This window comes from Oncorhynchus keta, chromosome 8, assembly GCF_023373465.1.
Source record: "Oncorhynchus keta strain PuntledgeMale-10-30-2019 chromosome 8, Oket_V2, whole genome shotgun sequence".
NCBI lineage: Eukaryota > Metazoa > Chordata > Actinopteri > Salmoniformes > Salmonidae > Oncorhynchus > Oncorhynchus keta.
In genome coordinates, this window is record NC_068428.1 from 39,909,241 (window position 1) to 39,924,816 (window position 15,576).

At 49.2% G+C, this 15,576-nt stretch overlaps 1 protein-coding gene across 1 annotated transcript in view; it reads right to left on the minus strand.

Annotated features, from left to right (window-relative positions):
- The window catches only part of LOC118387225 (formin-like), an 80,032-nt gene extending 65,346 nt beyond the window's left edge, over positions 1-14,686 (minus strand). Inside the window, exons 1-4 of the mRNA XM_052523335.1 lie at positions 14,408-14,686; positions 12,048-14,315; positions 11,693-11,804; positions 10,580-10,641 (exon numbers count right to left, since the gene is read on the minus strand). Coding sequence (XP_052379295.1) covers positions 10,580-10,641; positions 11,693-11,804; positions 12,048-14,315; positions 14,408-14,686 — 2,721 coding nt within the window. The remainder of the gene's footprint in view (positions 1-10,579; positions 10,642-11,692; positions 11,805-12,047; positions 14,316-14,407) is intronic.
- Between the last annotated feature and the right edge of the window lie 890 nt (positions 14,687-15,576).

Here is a 15,576-nt window from a genome sequence, read left to right on the forward strand (position 1 = left end):
TCCTCACCACGCGCTCTCACCACTGGTGTCCCCCAGGGCTCTGTTCTAGGCCCTCTCCTATTCTCGCTATACACCAAGTCACTTGGCTCTGTCATAACCTCACATGGTCTCTCCTATCATTGCTATGCAGACGACACACAATTAATCTTCTCCTTTCCCCCTTCTGATGACCAGGTGGCGAATCGCATCTCTGCATGTCTGGCAGACATATCAGTGTGGATGACGGATCACCACCTCAAGCTGAACCTCGGCAAGACGGAGCTGCTCTTCCTCCCGGGAAGGACTGCCCGTTCCATGATCTCGCCATCACGGTTGACAACTCCATTGTGTCCTCCTCCCAGAGCGCTAAGAACCTTGGCGTGATCCTGGACAACACCCTGTCGTTCTCAACTAACATCAAGGCGGTGGCCCGTTCCTGTAGGTTCATGCTCTACAACATCCGCAGAGTACGACCCTGCCTCACACAGGAAGCGGCACAGGTCCTAATCCAGGCACTTGTCATCTCCCGTCTGGATTACTGCAACTCGCTGTTGGCTGGGCTCCTGCCTGTGCCATTAAACCCTACAACTCATCCAGAACGCCGCAGCCCGTCTGGTGTTAATAATAATAATATGTTCAACCTTCCCAAGTTCTCTCACGTCACCCCGCTCCTCCGCTCTCTCCACTGGCTTCCAGTTGAAGCTCGCATCCGCTACAAGACCATGGTGCTTGCCTACGGAGCTGTGAGGGGAACGGCACCTCAGTACCTCCAGGCTCTGATCAGGCCCTACACCCAAACAAGGGCACTGCGTTCATCCACCTCTGGCCTGCTCGCCTCCCTACCACTGAGGAAGTACAGTTCCCGCTCAGCCCAGTCAAAACTGTTCGCTGCTCTGGCCCCCAATGGTGGAACAAACTCCCTCACGACGCCAGGACAGCGGAGTCAATCACCACCTTCCGGAGACACCTGAAACCCCACCTCTTTAAGGAATACCTAGGATAGGATAAGTAATCCTTCTCACCCCCCCCCCCCTTAAAAGATTTAGATGCACTATTGTAAAGTGGTTGTTCCACTGGATGTCATAAGGTGAATGCACCAATTTGTAAGTCGCTCTGGATAAGAGCGTCTGCTAAATGACTTAAATGTAAATGTAATGTAAATGTGTTAGGGTTGTGTTTGGGTTAGGGTTGTGTTAGGGTTGTGTTTGGGTTAGGGTTGTGTTTGCGTTGTGTTTGGGTTAGCGTTGTGTTAGGGTTGTGTTTGGGTTGGGGTTTTGTTAGGGTTGTGTTTAGGTTAGGATTATGTTAGGGTTGTGTTAGGGTTAGGGTTGTGTTAGGGTTGTGTTTGAGTTAGGGTTTTGTTAGGGTTGTGTTAGGGTTGTGTTTGGGTTAGGGTTTGAGCTAGGGTTGTTTTTCGGTTAGGGTTGTGTTCGGGTTGTGTTAGGGTTGTGTTTGGGTTCGGGTCGTGTTAGGGTTGTGTTTGGGTTGTGTTTGGGTTAGGGTTGTGTTTGAGCTACGGTTATGTTTGGGTTAGGGTTGTGTTCGGGTTGTGTTAGGGTTGTGTTTGGGTTAAGGTTGTGTTAGGGTTGTGTTAGGGTTGTGTTTGGGTTGTGTTTGTGTTAGGGTTGTGTTAGGGTTATGTTAGGGTTGTGTTTGGGTTAGGGTTTTGTTAGTGTTGTGGTTGGGTTAGGGTTGTGTTAGGGTTGCGTTAGGGTTATGTTAGGGTTGTGTTTGGGTTAGCGTTTTGTTAGTGTTGTGTTTGGGTTAGGGTTGTGTTTGGGTTAAGCTTTTGTTAGGGTTGTGTTAGGGTTGTGTTTGGGTTGTGTTTGTGTTAGGGTTGTGTTTGTGTTAGGGTTGTGTTTGGGTTAGGGTTTTGTTAATGTTGTGTTTGGGTTAGGGTTGTGTTAGGGTTGTGTTAGGGTTAGGATTGTGTTTGGGTTGTGTTTGAGTTAGGGTTTTGTTAGGGTTGTGTTTGGGTTTTGTTAGGGTTGTGTTACAACAAGAACAGTTAGGGTTGTGTTACACAAAGAACAGTCTAACCTACCGGTCTTTGGCTATAAAGTGCAACCAAGATGGCGTAGCAGTAAGACATCCTGTCGTGTCGTGTCCCTTGTATATATCGTTTTTTTCTTTCATTTTTACATATTTTTCTTCGCATATCTTGTAAAACATTTTGCTAAACCTCAGCTTCCAAATACTCTCCTGCAACCCGCCTCACCCAATGTAGCTATTTTTCCTAAAGTATTTATATTTACTTCGGAACCGGAACCCCTTAACTGAAGCTAGCCAGCTAACTACCAGCTATGCTAGCGGTCTTCAGCTAACCGGTCATCAGCTAACCTTTAGCTCGGAAAGCTCTCGCCAGTTTGAACAACGCGACTCTAACCAGAGCATAACGGACCTATTTATTTTTTATCCCCGGATTCCAAACCGCAAACGGAACATTTTTCAGCTGGATCTTCACAACTAGCTATCTAGCTAAACCCCGGATGATTACTCCTGGCTAGCGTTTCCACCCACTTAGCTAGAAGCTAGCCCGGCCAGAGCCCCTGTGCTACCACCGTAGCATACTCCTGGGCTACAATACCCGGACCCACGACCGGTCTATCGAGGTCACCGCATGAAGAGGAATAAACAGACTCACCCCATCGCGACGTCCCCCAAAGGCTAACTCTCTAGCCCTTGCTATCCCCTTGCTTGCTAATTTGGCCTGCTAACTGCTAGCTTGTTTAGCCCCGGTCCGCTAACTGCTACCTTGTTTAGCCCCGGCCTAATAACTGTTAGCTTGTTAGCACAGGCCTGCTAACCGTCTGAATCGCCGCGTCCCAATCACTCACTGGACCCATATATACTTTCTTTCTCTTTTCGATTTTTAATTTGTTTATACCTTCCGGTAACCTGCCTCACCCAATGTGATATGGAATCGCTATTATTTTTAATTTTTAGAACACACTCAAGAACCTCCAGAAGCTAACCAGCTAACTAGCTACAAGCTATTTAGTCATTGTTAGTTTTTTAAAACCTGGATAACACTCGCCAGTCCAGCTTCCCTGCCCCATCCACCGCTGCCCCCTGGACACTGATCACTTGGCTACATAGCTGATGCACGCTGGACTGTCCATTAATCACGGTACTCCATTCTGCTTGTTTATGTTTTATCTGTCGGCCCCGTTGCCTAGTCAACGCCATTTTACCTGCTGTTGTTGTGCTAGCTGATTAGCTGTTGTTGTCTCACCTACTGTTTTAGCTAGCTTTCCCAATTCAACACCTGTGATTACTGTATGCCTCGCTGTATGTCTCTCTCAAATGTCAATATGCCTTGTATACTGTTGTTCAGGTTAGTTATCATTGTTTTAGTTCACAATGGAGCACCTAGTTCCACTCTTCATACCCCTGATACCTCCTTTGTCCCACCTCCCACACATGCGGTGACCTCACCCATTACAACCAGCATGTCCAGAGATACAACCTCTCTCATCATCACCCAGTACCTGGGCTTACCTCCACTGTACCCGCACCCCACCATACCCCTGTCTGCGCATTATGCCCTGAATATATTCTACCATGCCCAGAAACCTGCTCCTCTTATTCTCTGTCCCCAACGCTCTAGGCGACCAGTTTTGATAGCCTTCAGCCGCACCCTCATACTACTCCTTCTCTGTTCCGCGGGTGATGTGGAGGTAAACCCAGAACCTGCATGTCCCCAGGCACCCTCATTTGTTGACTTCTGTGATCGAAAAAGCCTTGGTTTCATGCATGTCAATATCAGAAGCCTCCTCCCTAAGTTTGTTTTACTCACTGCTTTAGCACACTCTGCTAACCCTGATGTCCTTGCCGTGTCTGAATCCTGGCTCAAGAAGGCCACCAAAAATTCTGAGATTTCCATACCCAACTATAACATCTTCCGTCAAGATAGAACTGCCAAAGGGGGAGGAGTTGCAGTCTACTGCAGAGATAGCCTGCAAAGTAATGTCATACTTTCCAGGTCCATACCCAAACAGTTCGAACTACTAATTTTGAAAATTACTCTCTCCAGAAATAAGTCTCTCACTGTTGCCGCCTGCTACCGACTCCCCTCAGCTCCCAGCTGTGCCCTGGACACCATTTGTGAATTGATCGCCCCCCATCTAGCTTCAGAGTTTGTTCTGTTAGGTGGCCTAAACTGGGATATGCTTAACACCCCGGCAGTCCTACAATCTAAGCTAGATGCCCTCAATCTCACACAAATCATCAAGGAACCCACCAGGTACAACCTCACACTGTAAACAAGGGCACCCTCATATAATACACCTCCGCTGTCTTCAACCAGGATCTCAGCGATCACTGCCTCATTGCCTGTATCCACTACGGAGCCGCAGTCAAACGACCACCCCTCATCACTGTCAAACGCTACCTAAAACACTTCTGTGAGCAGGCCTTTCTAATCGACCTGGCCCGGGTATCCTGGAAGGACATTGACCTCATCCCGTCAGTTGAGGATGCCTGGTCATTCTTTCAAAGTAACTTCCTCACCATTTTAGATAAGCATGCTCCGTTCAGAAAAAGCAGAACTAAGAACAGATACAGCCCTTGGTTCACTCCAGACCTGACTGCCCTCGAGCCGCGCAAAAACATCCTGTGGCGGACTGCGAATAGCATCGAATAGTCCCCGCGATATGCAACTGTTCAGGGAAGTCAGGAACCAATACACGCAGTCAGTCAGGAAAGCTAAGGCCAGCTTCTTCAGGCAGAAGTTTGCATCCTGTAGCTCCAACTCCAAAAAGTTCTGTGACACTGTGAAGTCCATGGAGAACAAGAGCACCTCCTCCCAGCTGCCCACTGCACTGAGGCTAGGTAACATGGTCACCACTGATAAATCCATGATTATCAAAAACTTCAACAAGCATTTCTCAATGGCTGGCCATGCCTTCCGCCTGGCTACTCCAACCTCGGCCAACAGCTCCCCCTGCAGCTCCTCGCCCAAGCCTCTCCAGGTTCTCCTTTACCCAAATCCAGATAGCAGATGTTCTGAAAGAGCTGCAAAACCTGGACCCGTACAAATCAGCTGGGCTTGACAATCTGGACCCTCTATTTCTGAAACTATCCGCCACCATTGTCGCAACCCCTATTACCAGCCTGTTCAACCTCTCTTTCATATCGTCTGAGATCCCCAAGGATTGGAAAGCTGCCGCAGTCATCCCCTCTTCAAAGGGGGAGACACCCTGGACCCAAACTGTTACAGACCTATATCCATCCTGCCCTGCCTATCTAAGGTCTTCGAAAGCCAAGTCAACAAACAGGTCACTGACCATCTCGAATCCCACCGTACCTTCTCCGCTGTGCAATCTGGTTTCCGAGCCGGTCACAGGTGCACCTCAGCCACACTCAAGGTACTAAACGATATCATAAACGCCATCGATAAAAGACAGTACTGTGCAGCCGTCTTCATCGACCTTGCCAAGGCTTTCGACTCTGTCAATCACCATATTCTTATCGACAGACTCAGTAGCCTCGGTTTTTCGGATGACTGCCTTGCCTGGTTCACCAATTACTTTGCAGACAGAGTTCAGTGTGTCAAATTGGAGGGCATGCTATCCGGTCCTCTGGCAGTCTCTATGGGGGTGCCACAGGGTTCAATTCTCGGGCCGACTCTTTTCTCTGTATATATCAATGATGTTGCTAATGCTGCGGGCGATTCCCTGATCCACCTCTACGCAGACGACACCATTCTATATACTTCCGGCCCGTCCTTGGACACTGTGCTATCTAACCTCCAAACGAGCTTCAATGCCATACAACACTCCTTCTGTGGCCTCCAACTGCTCATAAACGCTAGTAAAACCAAATGCATGCTTTTCAACCGATCGCTGCCTGCACCCGCATGCCCGACTAGCATCACCACCCTGGATGGTTCCGACCTTGAATATGTGGACATCTATAAGTACCTAGGTGTCTGGCTAGACTGTAAACTCTCCTTCCAGACTCATATCAAACATCTCCAATCGAAAATCAAATCAAGAGTCGGCTTTCTATTCCGCAACAAAGCCTCCTTCACTCACGCCGCCAAACTTACCCTAGTAAAATCAAATCAAATCAAATCAAATTTTATTTGTCACATACACATGGTTAGCAGATGTTAAATGCGAGTGTAGCGAAATGCTTGTGCTTCTAGTTCCGACAATGCAGTGATAACCAACAAGTAATCTAACTAACAATTCCAAAACTACTGTCTTATACACAGTGTAAGGGGATAAGGAATATGTACATAAGGATATATGAATGAGTGATGGTACAGAGCAGCATACAGTAGATGGTATCGAGTACAGTATATACATATGAGATGAGTGTGTAGACAGAGTAAACAAAGTGGCATAGTTAAAGTGGCTAGTGATACATGTGTTACATAAGGATGCAGTCGATGATGTAGAGTACAGTATATACATATGCATATGAGATGAATAATGTAGGGTAAGTAACATTATATAAGGTAGCATTGTTTAAAGTGGCTAGTGATATATTTACATAATTCCCATCAATTCCCATTATTAAAATGGCTGGAGTTGGGTCAGTGTCAATGACAGTGTGTTGGCAGCAGCCACTCACACTGTTAGTGGTGGCTGTTTAACAGTCTGATGGCCTTGAGATAGAAGCTGTTTTTCAGTCTCTCGGTCCCAGCTTTGATGCACCTGTACTGACCTCGCCTTCTGGATGATAGCGGGGTGAACAGGCAGTGGTTCGGGTGGTTGATGTCCTTGATGATCTTTATGGCCTTCCTGTAACAACGGGTGGTGTAGGTGTCCTGGAGGGCAGGTAGTTTGCCCCCGGTGATGCGTTGTGCAGTCCTCACTACCCTCTGGAGAGCCTTACGGTTGAGGGCGGAGCAGTTGCCGTACCAGGCGGTGATACAGCCCGCCAGGATGCTCTCGATTGTGCATCTGTAGAAGTTTGTGAGTGCTTTTGGTGACAAGCCGAATTTCTTCAGCCTCCTGAGGTTGAATAGGCGCTGCTGCGCTTCTTCACGACGCTGTCAGTGTGAGTGGACCAATTCAGTTTGTCTGTGATGTGTATGCCGAGGAACTTAAAACTAGCTACCCTCTCCACTACTGTTCCATCGATGTGGATAGGGGGTGTTCCTCTGCTGTTTCCTGAAGTCCACAATCATCTCCTTAGTTTTGTTGACGTTGAGTGTGAGGTTATTTTCCTGACACCACACTCCGAGGGCCCTCACCTCCTCCCTGTAGGCCGTCTCGTCGTTGTTGGTAATCAAGCCTACCACTGTTGTGTCGTCCGCAAACTTGATGATTGAGTTGGAGGCGTGCGTGGCCACGCAGTCGTGGGTGAACAGGGAGTACAGGAGAGGGCTCAGAACGCACCCTTGTGGGGCCCCCGTGTTGAGGATCAGCGGGGAGGAGATGTTGTTGCCTACCCTCACCACCTGGGGGCGGCCCGTCAGGAAGTCCAGTACCCAGTTGCACAGGGCGGGGTCGAGACCCAGGGTCTCGAGCTTGATGACGAGCTTGGAGGGTACTATGGTGTTGAATGCCGAGCTGTAGTCGATGAACAGCATTCTCACATAGGTATTCCTCTTGTCCAGGTGGGTTAGGGCAGTGTGCAGTGTGGTTGAGATTGCATCGTCTGTGGACCTATTTGGGCGGTAAGCAAATTGGAGTGGGTCTAGGGTGTCAGGTAGGGTGGAGGTGATATGGTCCTTGACTAGTCTCTCAAAGCACTTCATGATGACGGAAGTGAGTGCTACGGGGCGGTAGTCGTTTAGCTCAGTTACCTTAGCTTTCTTGGGAACAGGAACAATGGTGGCCCTCTTGAAGCATGTGGGAACAGCAGACTGGTATAGGGATTGATTGAATATGTCCGTAAACACACCGGCCAGCTGGTCTGCGCATGCTCTGAGGGCGCGGCTGGGGATGCCGTCTGGGCCTGCAGCCTTGCGAGGGTTAACACGTTTAAATGTCTTACTCACCTCGGCTGCAGTGAAGGAGAGACCGCATGTTTCCGTTGCAGGCCGTGTCAGTGGCACTGTATTGTCCTCAAAGCGGGCAAAAAGTTATTTAGTCTGCCTGGGAGCAAGACATCCTGGTCCGTGACTGGGCTGGATTTCATCTTGTAGTCCGTGATTGACTGTAGACCCTGCCACATGCCTCTTGTGTCTGAGCCGTTGAATTGAGATTCCACTTTGTCTCTGTACTGACGCTTAGCTTGTTTAATAGCCTTGCGGAGGGAATAGCTGCACTGTTTGTATTCAGTCATGTTGCCAGACACCTTGCCCTGATTAAAAGCAGTGGTTCGCGCTTTCAGTTTCACGCGAATGCTGCCATCAATCCACGGTTTCTGGTTAGGGAATGTTTTTATCGTTGCTATGGGAACGACATCTTCGACGCACGTTCTAATGAACTCGCACACCGAATCAGCGTATTCGTCAATATTCCCATCTGACGCAATACGAAACATGTCCCAGTCCACGTGATGGAAGCAGTCTTGGAGTGTAGAGTCAGCTTGGTCTGACCAGCGTTGGACAGACCTCAGCGTGGGAGCCTCTTGTTTTAATTTCTGCCTGTAGGCAGGGATCAGCAAAATGGAGTCGTGGTCAGCTTTTCCGAAAGGGGGCGGGGCAGGGCCTTATATGCGTCGCGGAAGTTAGAGTAACAATGATCCAAGGTTTTACCACCCCTGGTTGCGCAATCGATATGCTGATAAAATTTAGGAGTCTTGTTTTCAGATTGGCTTTGTTAAAATCCCCAGCTACAATGAATGCAGCCTCCGGATAAATGGTTTCCAGTTTGCAAAGAGTTAAATAAAGTTCGTTCAGAGCCATCGATGTGTCTGCTTGGGGGATATATACGGCTGTGATTATAATCGAAGAGAATTCTCTTGGAAGATAATGCGGTCTACATTTGATTGTGAGGAATTCTAAATCAGGTGAACAGAAGGATTTGAGTTCCTGTATGTTTCCTTCATCACACCATGTCCCGTTAGTCATGAGGCATACGCCCCCGCCACTCTTCTTACCAGAGAGATGTTTGTTTCTGTCCGCGCGATGCGTGGAGAAACCCGTTGGCTGTACCGCCCTGGATAGCGTCTTCCCAGTAAGCCATGTTTCCGTAAAGCAAAGAACGTTACAGTCTCTGATGTCCCTCTGGAATGCCACCCTTGCTCGGATTTCATCAACCTTGTTGTCGAGAGACTGGACATTGGCAAGAAGAATACTGGGAAGTGGTGCGCGATGTGCCCTTTTTCGGAGTCTGACCAGAACACCGCCGTTTCCCTCTTTTTCGTAGTCGTTTCCTTGGGTCGCTGCAAGCGATCCATTCCGTTGTCCTGTTTGTAAGGCAGAACACAGGATTCGCGTCGCGGAAAACATATTCTTGGTCGTACTGATGGTGAGTTGACGCTGATCTTATATTCAGTAGTTCTTCTCGACTGTATGTAATGAAACCTAAGATGACCTGGGGTAGTAATGTAAGAAATAACACGTAAAAAACAAAAAACTGCATAGTTTCCTAGGAACGCGAAGCGAGGCGGCCATCTCAGTCGGCGCCGGAAGTGTTGGAGTGGTGGGTGGTATAAAACTGACTATCCTACCGATCCTCGACTTCGGCGATGTCATCTACAAAATTGCTTCCTACACTCTACTCAGCAAACTGGATGCAGTTTATCACAGTGCCATCCACTTTGTCACTAAAGCACCTTATACCACCCACCACTGCGACTTGTATGCTCTAGTCGGCTGGCCATCGCTACATATTCGTCGCCAGACCCACTGGCTCCAGGTCATCTACAAGTCCATGCTAGGTAAAGCTACGCCTTATCTCAGTTCACTGGTCACGATGGCAACACCCATCCGTAGCACGCGCTCCAGCAGGTGTATCTCACTGATCATCCCTAAAGCCAACACCTCATTTGGCCGCCTTTCGTTCCAGTACTCTGCTGCCTGTGACTGGAACGAATTGCAAAAATTGCTGAAGTTGGAGACTTTTATCTCCCTCACCAACTTCAAACATCAGCTATCTGAGCAGCTAACCGATCGCTGCAGCTGTACGTAGTCTATTGGTAAATAGCCCACCCATTTTCACCTACCTCATCCCCATACTGTTTTTATTTATTTACTTTCCTGCTCTTTTGCACACCAATATCTCTACCTGTACATGACCATCTGATCATTTATCACTCCAGTGTTAATCTGCAAAATTGTAATTATTCGCCTACCTCCTCATGCCTTTTGCACACAATGTATATAGACTCCCTTTTTTTCTACTGTGTTATTGACTTGTTAATTGTTTACTCCATGTGTAACTCTGTGTTGTCTGTTCACACTGCTATGCTTTATCTTGGCCAGGTCGCAGTTGCAAATGAGAACTTGTTCTCAACTAGCCTACCTGGTTAAATAAAGGTGTTCTCAACTAGCCTACCTGGTTAAATAAAGGTGTTCTCAACTAGCCTACCTGGTTAAATAAAGGTGTTCTCAACTAGCCTACCTGGTTAAATAAAGGTGTTCTCAACTAGCCTACCTGGTTAAATAAAGGTGTTCTCAACTAGCCTACCTGGTTAAATAAAGGTGAAATAAAATAAATAAAAATAAGTTGGTGTTGTACTGTGCTTTACTGACCTGTATCTTCTTCACCTCCTCGTTGCATTCTCTCTTCAGCTGCAGCAGGGCTGCCTGGTGTTCTGGAGGACAGAGCGAGTCCACTCATCAACATAAACAGGAACAAAACTATCACAACTGAACTGTGTTCTACTTCGCATATGGTTACCATTCCTCGTCATTTTCACTTAATCACACTGAAGCCATTTATAGATGTATCTGTTTGTTGGATAGTCTTGGCATGGGTGTTTTCTTTGTAGGATAAACAGCTGGTGCTTAGGTGTGTTTTTAGGAGTGTGTGCACAAGGAGAGGCTCCTGACAAAACACACACACACACATCCACACACACACATCTGATGTGTTTTCTGAGGGATTAGAATTGAAGATATTAATGGAATAGCTTCTGTCACCACTGTACACACAGCCCTGTCCCAAAACACTGCCCATGTGACATTACTCATCCAGAGACCAGGAAGCAGCCTGATGCTGTGGACAGTCACAGGGACAGGGTGGAGTATTTACCTTACAATTAAACCATGGTTTTGTACATGTACCACAGAGATACCACAGAGCAAATATTGACTCTCTCTCTCCCCACTCCCCTCCCCTCTCTCTGTCTGTCTCTCTCTCTCTGTCTCTCTCTCCCTCTGTCTGTCTCTCTCTCTGTCTGTCTCTCTCTCTGTCTCTCTCTCTGTCTCTCTCTCTCTCTCTCTCTCTCTCTCTCTCTCTCTCTCTCTCTCTCTCTCTCTCTCTCTCTCTCTCTCTCTCTCTGTCTCTCTCTCTCTCTCTCTCCCTCTCTGTCTCTCTCTCTGTCTGTCTGTCTCTCTCTCTCTCTCTGTCTCTCTCTCTTTGTCCCTCTATTTCTCTGTCGATCCACTGTTCTGTCTACTACATACTGCAACCCACAGTTAGTCACAGCAAGAAGCTGGCCCGGTTGGCTGCATGAGCCACATAGATCAAGGCCACGGGCTGAATCCTAGTGATATTGAGATCTGTACATAGAACTAGAATCTCTCTTTGACATCATGATAATATAATAATATGTAATCAGAGGTATCTCACACACATATCCACATACCTCAAGCTAGTGTAGCGTTCCAGCCATAGTGAATATGTGTTTACTAGTAGATTACCTGCTTCTGTGTATTTCAGTCCAACCTTCTCCTCCTTAGTCGGGGGCCAGATGGCCTGCAGACGGCCTGGGGTGGAACGGTCCTCTCCATCACCTGAGATCGATGTCTCCAACTGGGGGGGATAACGGCAACAGAACATATTACAAAGTAATGAAACATATTACAAAGTAATGCTTTATAAGGCATAGAGCATTGCAGTCACTGAGTAATGAAATGACTGCATGGTATTCACTCATATAATCAGTATGTGTAGGTATGCACTGTGTGTAAGTCACTTTGGATACAAGTGAGACACAGCAAAACATGATTGAGTGTAGACAAAGAGAGAGCTAGACAACAAAACACTAATGCATACTTTTGAGTCAGTGAGGTTTTTCTTTTCAGGAGTCTTGGAGGTTCTCTCAAAGATCCAGGCCTTCCTCTTTGCCTCCTGGTCCCCCCTGTCTCCCTCTCTCCTCAGGGGCCTGGGGATGAAGAAGGCCTTGAAGGCATCGAACGCCACCTCCGCACTGGTGGGAGGAGGCTTCTGAGGTTCTAAAGGTTCTGAGAGTTCTAGAGAATGTGAAGGTTCTGAAGATTCCGGAGGGTCTATCACAGACAGAACTTCAGTCTTCTCTTTCTCTGTGTCCTGGTCTGTCTTTTTCTCCTCTCCTCTTTTCTGCCGTTCACCTCCCTCTTCCTGTTCTGTCTTCTCCTTCTCCTCCATCCCATCTTCAGGTTCAACTCTGACTCCTTCGGTCTCGTCTGAGGGCTCTGACTCCCTCCTGTCCTCTCCTGAAGACTCCCTCCTCTCCTCTTCTGTATACTCCTTCCTCTCCTTTCCTGTAATCTCCCTCCTCTCCTCTTCTGTAGACTCCTTCCTCTCCTTTCCTGTAATCTCCCTCCTCTCCTCTTCTGTAGACTCCTTCCTCTCCTTTCCTGTAATCTCCCTCCTCTCCTCTTCTGTAGACTCCTTCCTCTCCTTTCCTGTAATCTCCCCCCTGTCCTCTCCTGTAGACTCCTTCCTCTCCTTTCCTGTAATATCCCTCCTGTCCTCTCCTGTAAACTCCTCTGTCTTACTGTTGACATCCTTCTCCAGGTTCAGGAACTGGGAGAGCTGGTCCAAGAAGCTCCCCTGCCTCCTGCGAACTGTCTTCAGCTTTCTCCTCACAAGCTTGTCCACACTGAGAACTGCTGGGGCTGGTGTTTTGATCTTACCCACTATGTCCTGATCCGGCACTGTCACCCCTTTCTTTGGGATCCTCAGACCACTGAACAAGGCAGGGAATTGGAGGGGCTTGTCCACTGGGGAACCGGGGGAGAAGGTGGTTCTGGTGGAGGTGGTGCCAGAGGGAGGGCCACTGGTTGGACCTGTGGTTAAGGCTAGGAGCCCATCTTGGGGACTGGCCTTGGCTGGGTTTGGGACTCCATCCTGGGGACTGGCTTGTCTTGGGGTTGGCGCTCCATCCTGGGTACTGGCTGGTGCTGGGGTTGGGACTCCATCCTGGGGACTGGCTGGTGCTGGGGTTGGGACTCCATCCTGGGTACTGGCTGGTGCTGGGGTCGGGACTCCATCTTGTGGACTGGCTGGTGCTGGGGTTGGGACTCCATCCTGGGGACTGGCTGGTGCTGGGGTTGGGACTCCATCCTGGGGACTGGCTGGTGCTGGGGTTGGGACTCCATCCTGGGTACTGGCTGGTGCTGGGGTTGGGACTCCATCCTGGGGACTGGCTGGTGCTGGGGTTGGGACTCCATCCTGGGGACTGGCTGGTGCTGGGGTTGGGACTCCGTCCTGGGGACTGGCTGGTTTTGGGGTTGGCGCTCCATCCTGGGTACTGGCTGGTGCTGGGGTTGGGACTCCATCCTGGGGACTGGCTGGTGCTGGGGTTGGGACTCCATCCTGGGGACTGGCTGGTGCTGGGGTTGGGACTCCATCCTGGGGACTGGCTGGTGCTGGGGTTGGGACTCCATCCTGGGGACTGGCTGGTGCTGGGGTTGGGACTCCATCCTGGGGACTGGCTGGTGCTGGGGTTGGGACTCCATCCTGGGGACTGGCTGGTGCTGGGGTTGGGACTCCATCCTGGGGACTGGCTGGTGCTGGGGTTGGGACTCCATCCTCGGGACTGGCTGGTGCTTGGACTCCATCCTGGGGACTGGCTGGTGCTGGGGTTGAGACTCCATCCTGGGGACTGGCTGGTGCTGGGGTTGGGACTCCATCCTGGGGACTGGCTGGTGCTGGGGTTGGGACTCCATCCTGGGGACTGGCTGGTGCTGGGGTTGGGACTCCATCCTGGGGACTGGCTGGTGCTGGGGTTGGGACTCCATCCTGGGGACTGGCTGGTGCTGGGGTTGGGACTCCATCCTGGGGACTGGCTGGTGCTGGGGTTGGGACTCCATCCTCGGGACTGGCTGGTGCTTGACTCCATCCTGGGGACTGGCTGGTGCTGGGGTTGAGACTCCATCCTGGGGACTGGCTGGTGCTGGGGTTGGGACTCCATCCTGGGGACTGGCTGGTGCTGGGGTTGGGACTCCATCCTGGGGACTGGCTGGTGCTGGGGTTGGGACTCCATCCTGGGGACTGGCTGGTGCTTGGACTCCATCCTGGGGACTGGCTGGTGCTGGGGTTGGGACTCCATCCTGGGTACTACAGGGCTGAGAGGACTGGGCTGTAGAATGGGCTGTGATCTCAGACACAGGATCAGATGCGTGAGGAAGTTCCTCAACCAGTGTGTTAACAGTCTCCCCAGCCTTTAACAGCCTCTCAGTTTCAGCCTCTCCAGACTCTAACAGGCTCTCAGTTTCAGCCTCTCCAGCCTCTAACAAGCTTTCAGTTTCAGCCTCTCCAGCCTTTAACAAGCTCTCAGTTTCAGCCTCTTCAACCTCTAACAGCCTCTCAGTTTCAGCCTCTCCAGACTCTAACAGGCTCTCAGTTTCAGCCTCTCCAGCCTCTAACAGGCTCTCAGTTTCAGAGGCTGTATGCTGCCGGTCATCAGATATAGGCTCAGTCCTGGTCATGGTTATCACCAGTTTTCTGGTGTTTGAAGGTAGTGGTGTACTAGTAGCAGGTTCCCCAGCCATTACTGCAGAGGCGTTAGCAAGGTCTCTGGCTACAACATCAGCAGCAGGTAAGTCTTTGCTGTCAGAGTCTTGGCTGTGGTTATCATATGTAAATATTTTCTGATAACTTCTGGCTCTTGGATTGGTTTCACTATCTGTTAACCAGGCCAGCCTGTTGTAGTTGTCTGTCGACACCTCTGTGTGCTTCATCTCCTTGACTTTGTCTTTATCATGATTGTTTGCGACCCTATCTTGATGACGGTTGTTTGTTGACACACACTGATTATACTGGTCTGTTGATTCCAACTTGTCTGTACTGGGAGAGTCAGTTGTCATGTCCTGATTGGCTCTGTCTGTGGTATTCTGTGTGTCTATAGGCTCCTCCATACTGCAGTCCTCTGATGACAAACTGTTCCTATGTTTGTCTATCATCACTCTCTGTTCAACAGGGTCAGTTGACCCACTATATCCTTGTGGATACAGCCTTTCTGAAATGCAGTCATCTGATTGGTCTGTTGACTCACCATATATACCCAAATGAGACTCTGAAATGATGTCTTCTGGTTGGACAAGACAGTTGCTGTTTGCATTATCTTCTTTTTCTGAGTCCATGTTCCACATGTACTTTTTCCTTCATGTACTTTAATTTGTCTCCAATCCAGGTAATGCTGTGTTAGTCCACCACAATATGGCCATTCAGTGTTGATGTGAAATAATACATCTACACACCTGAAGAAACACACCCTGCCTCTTCTCCAAAGGACAATAACTTGACAAATAAGAAAAGGCCATCTCAAATTAAAACCTCTTTTTGTAGCCGCTTTAACAGTTGATGGAAGTTTGAGTAT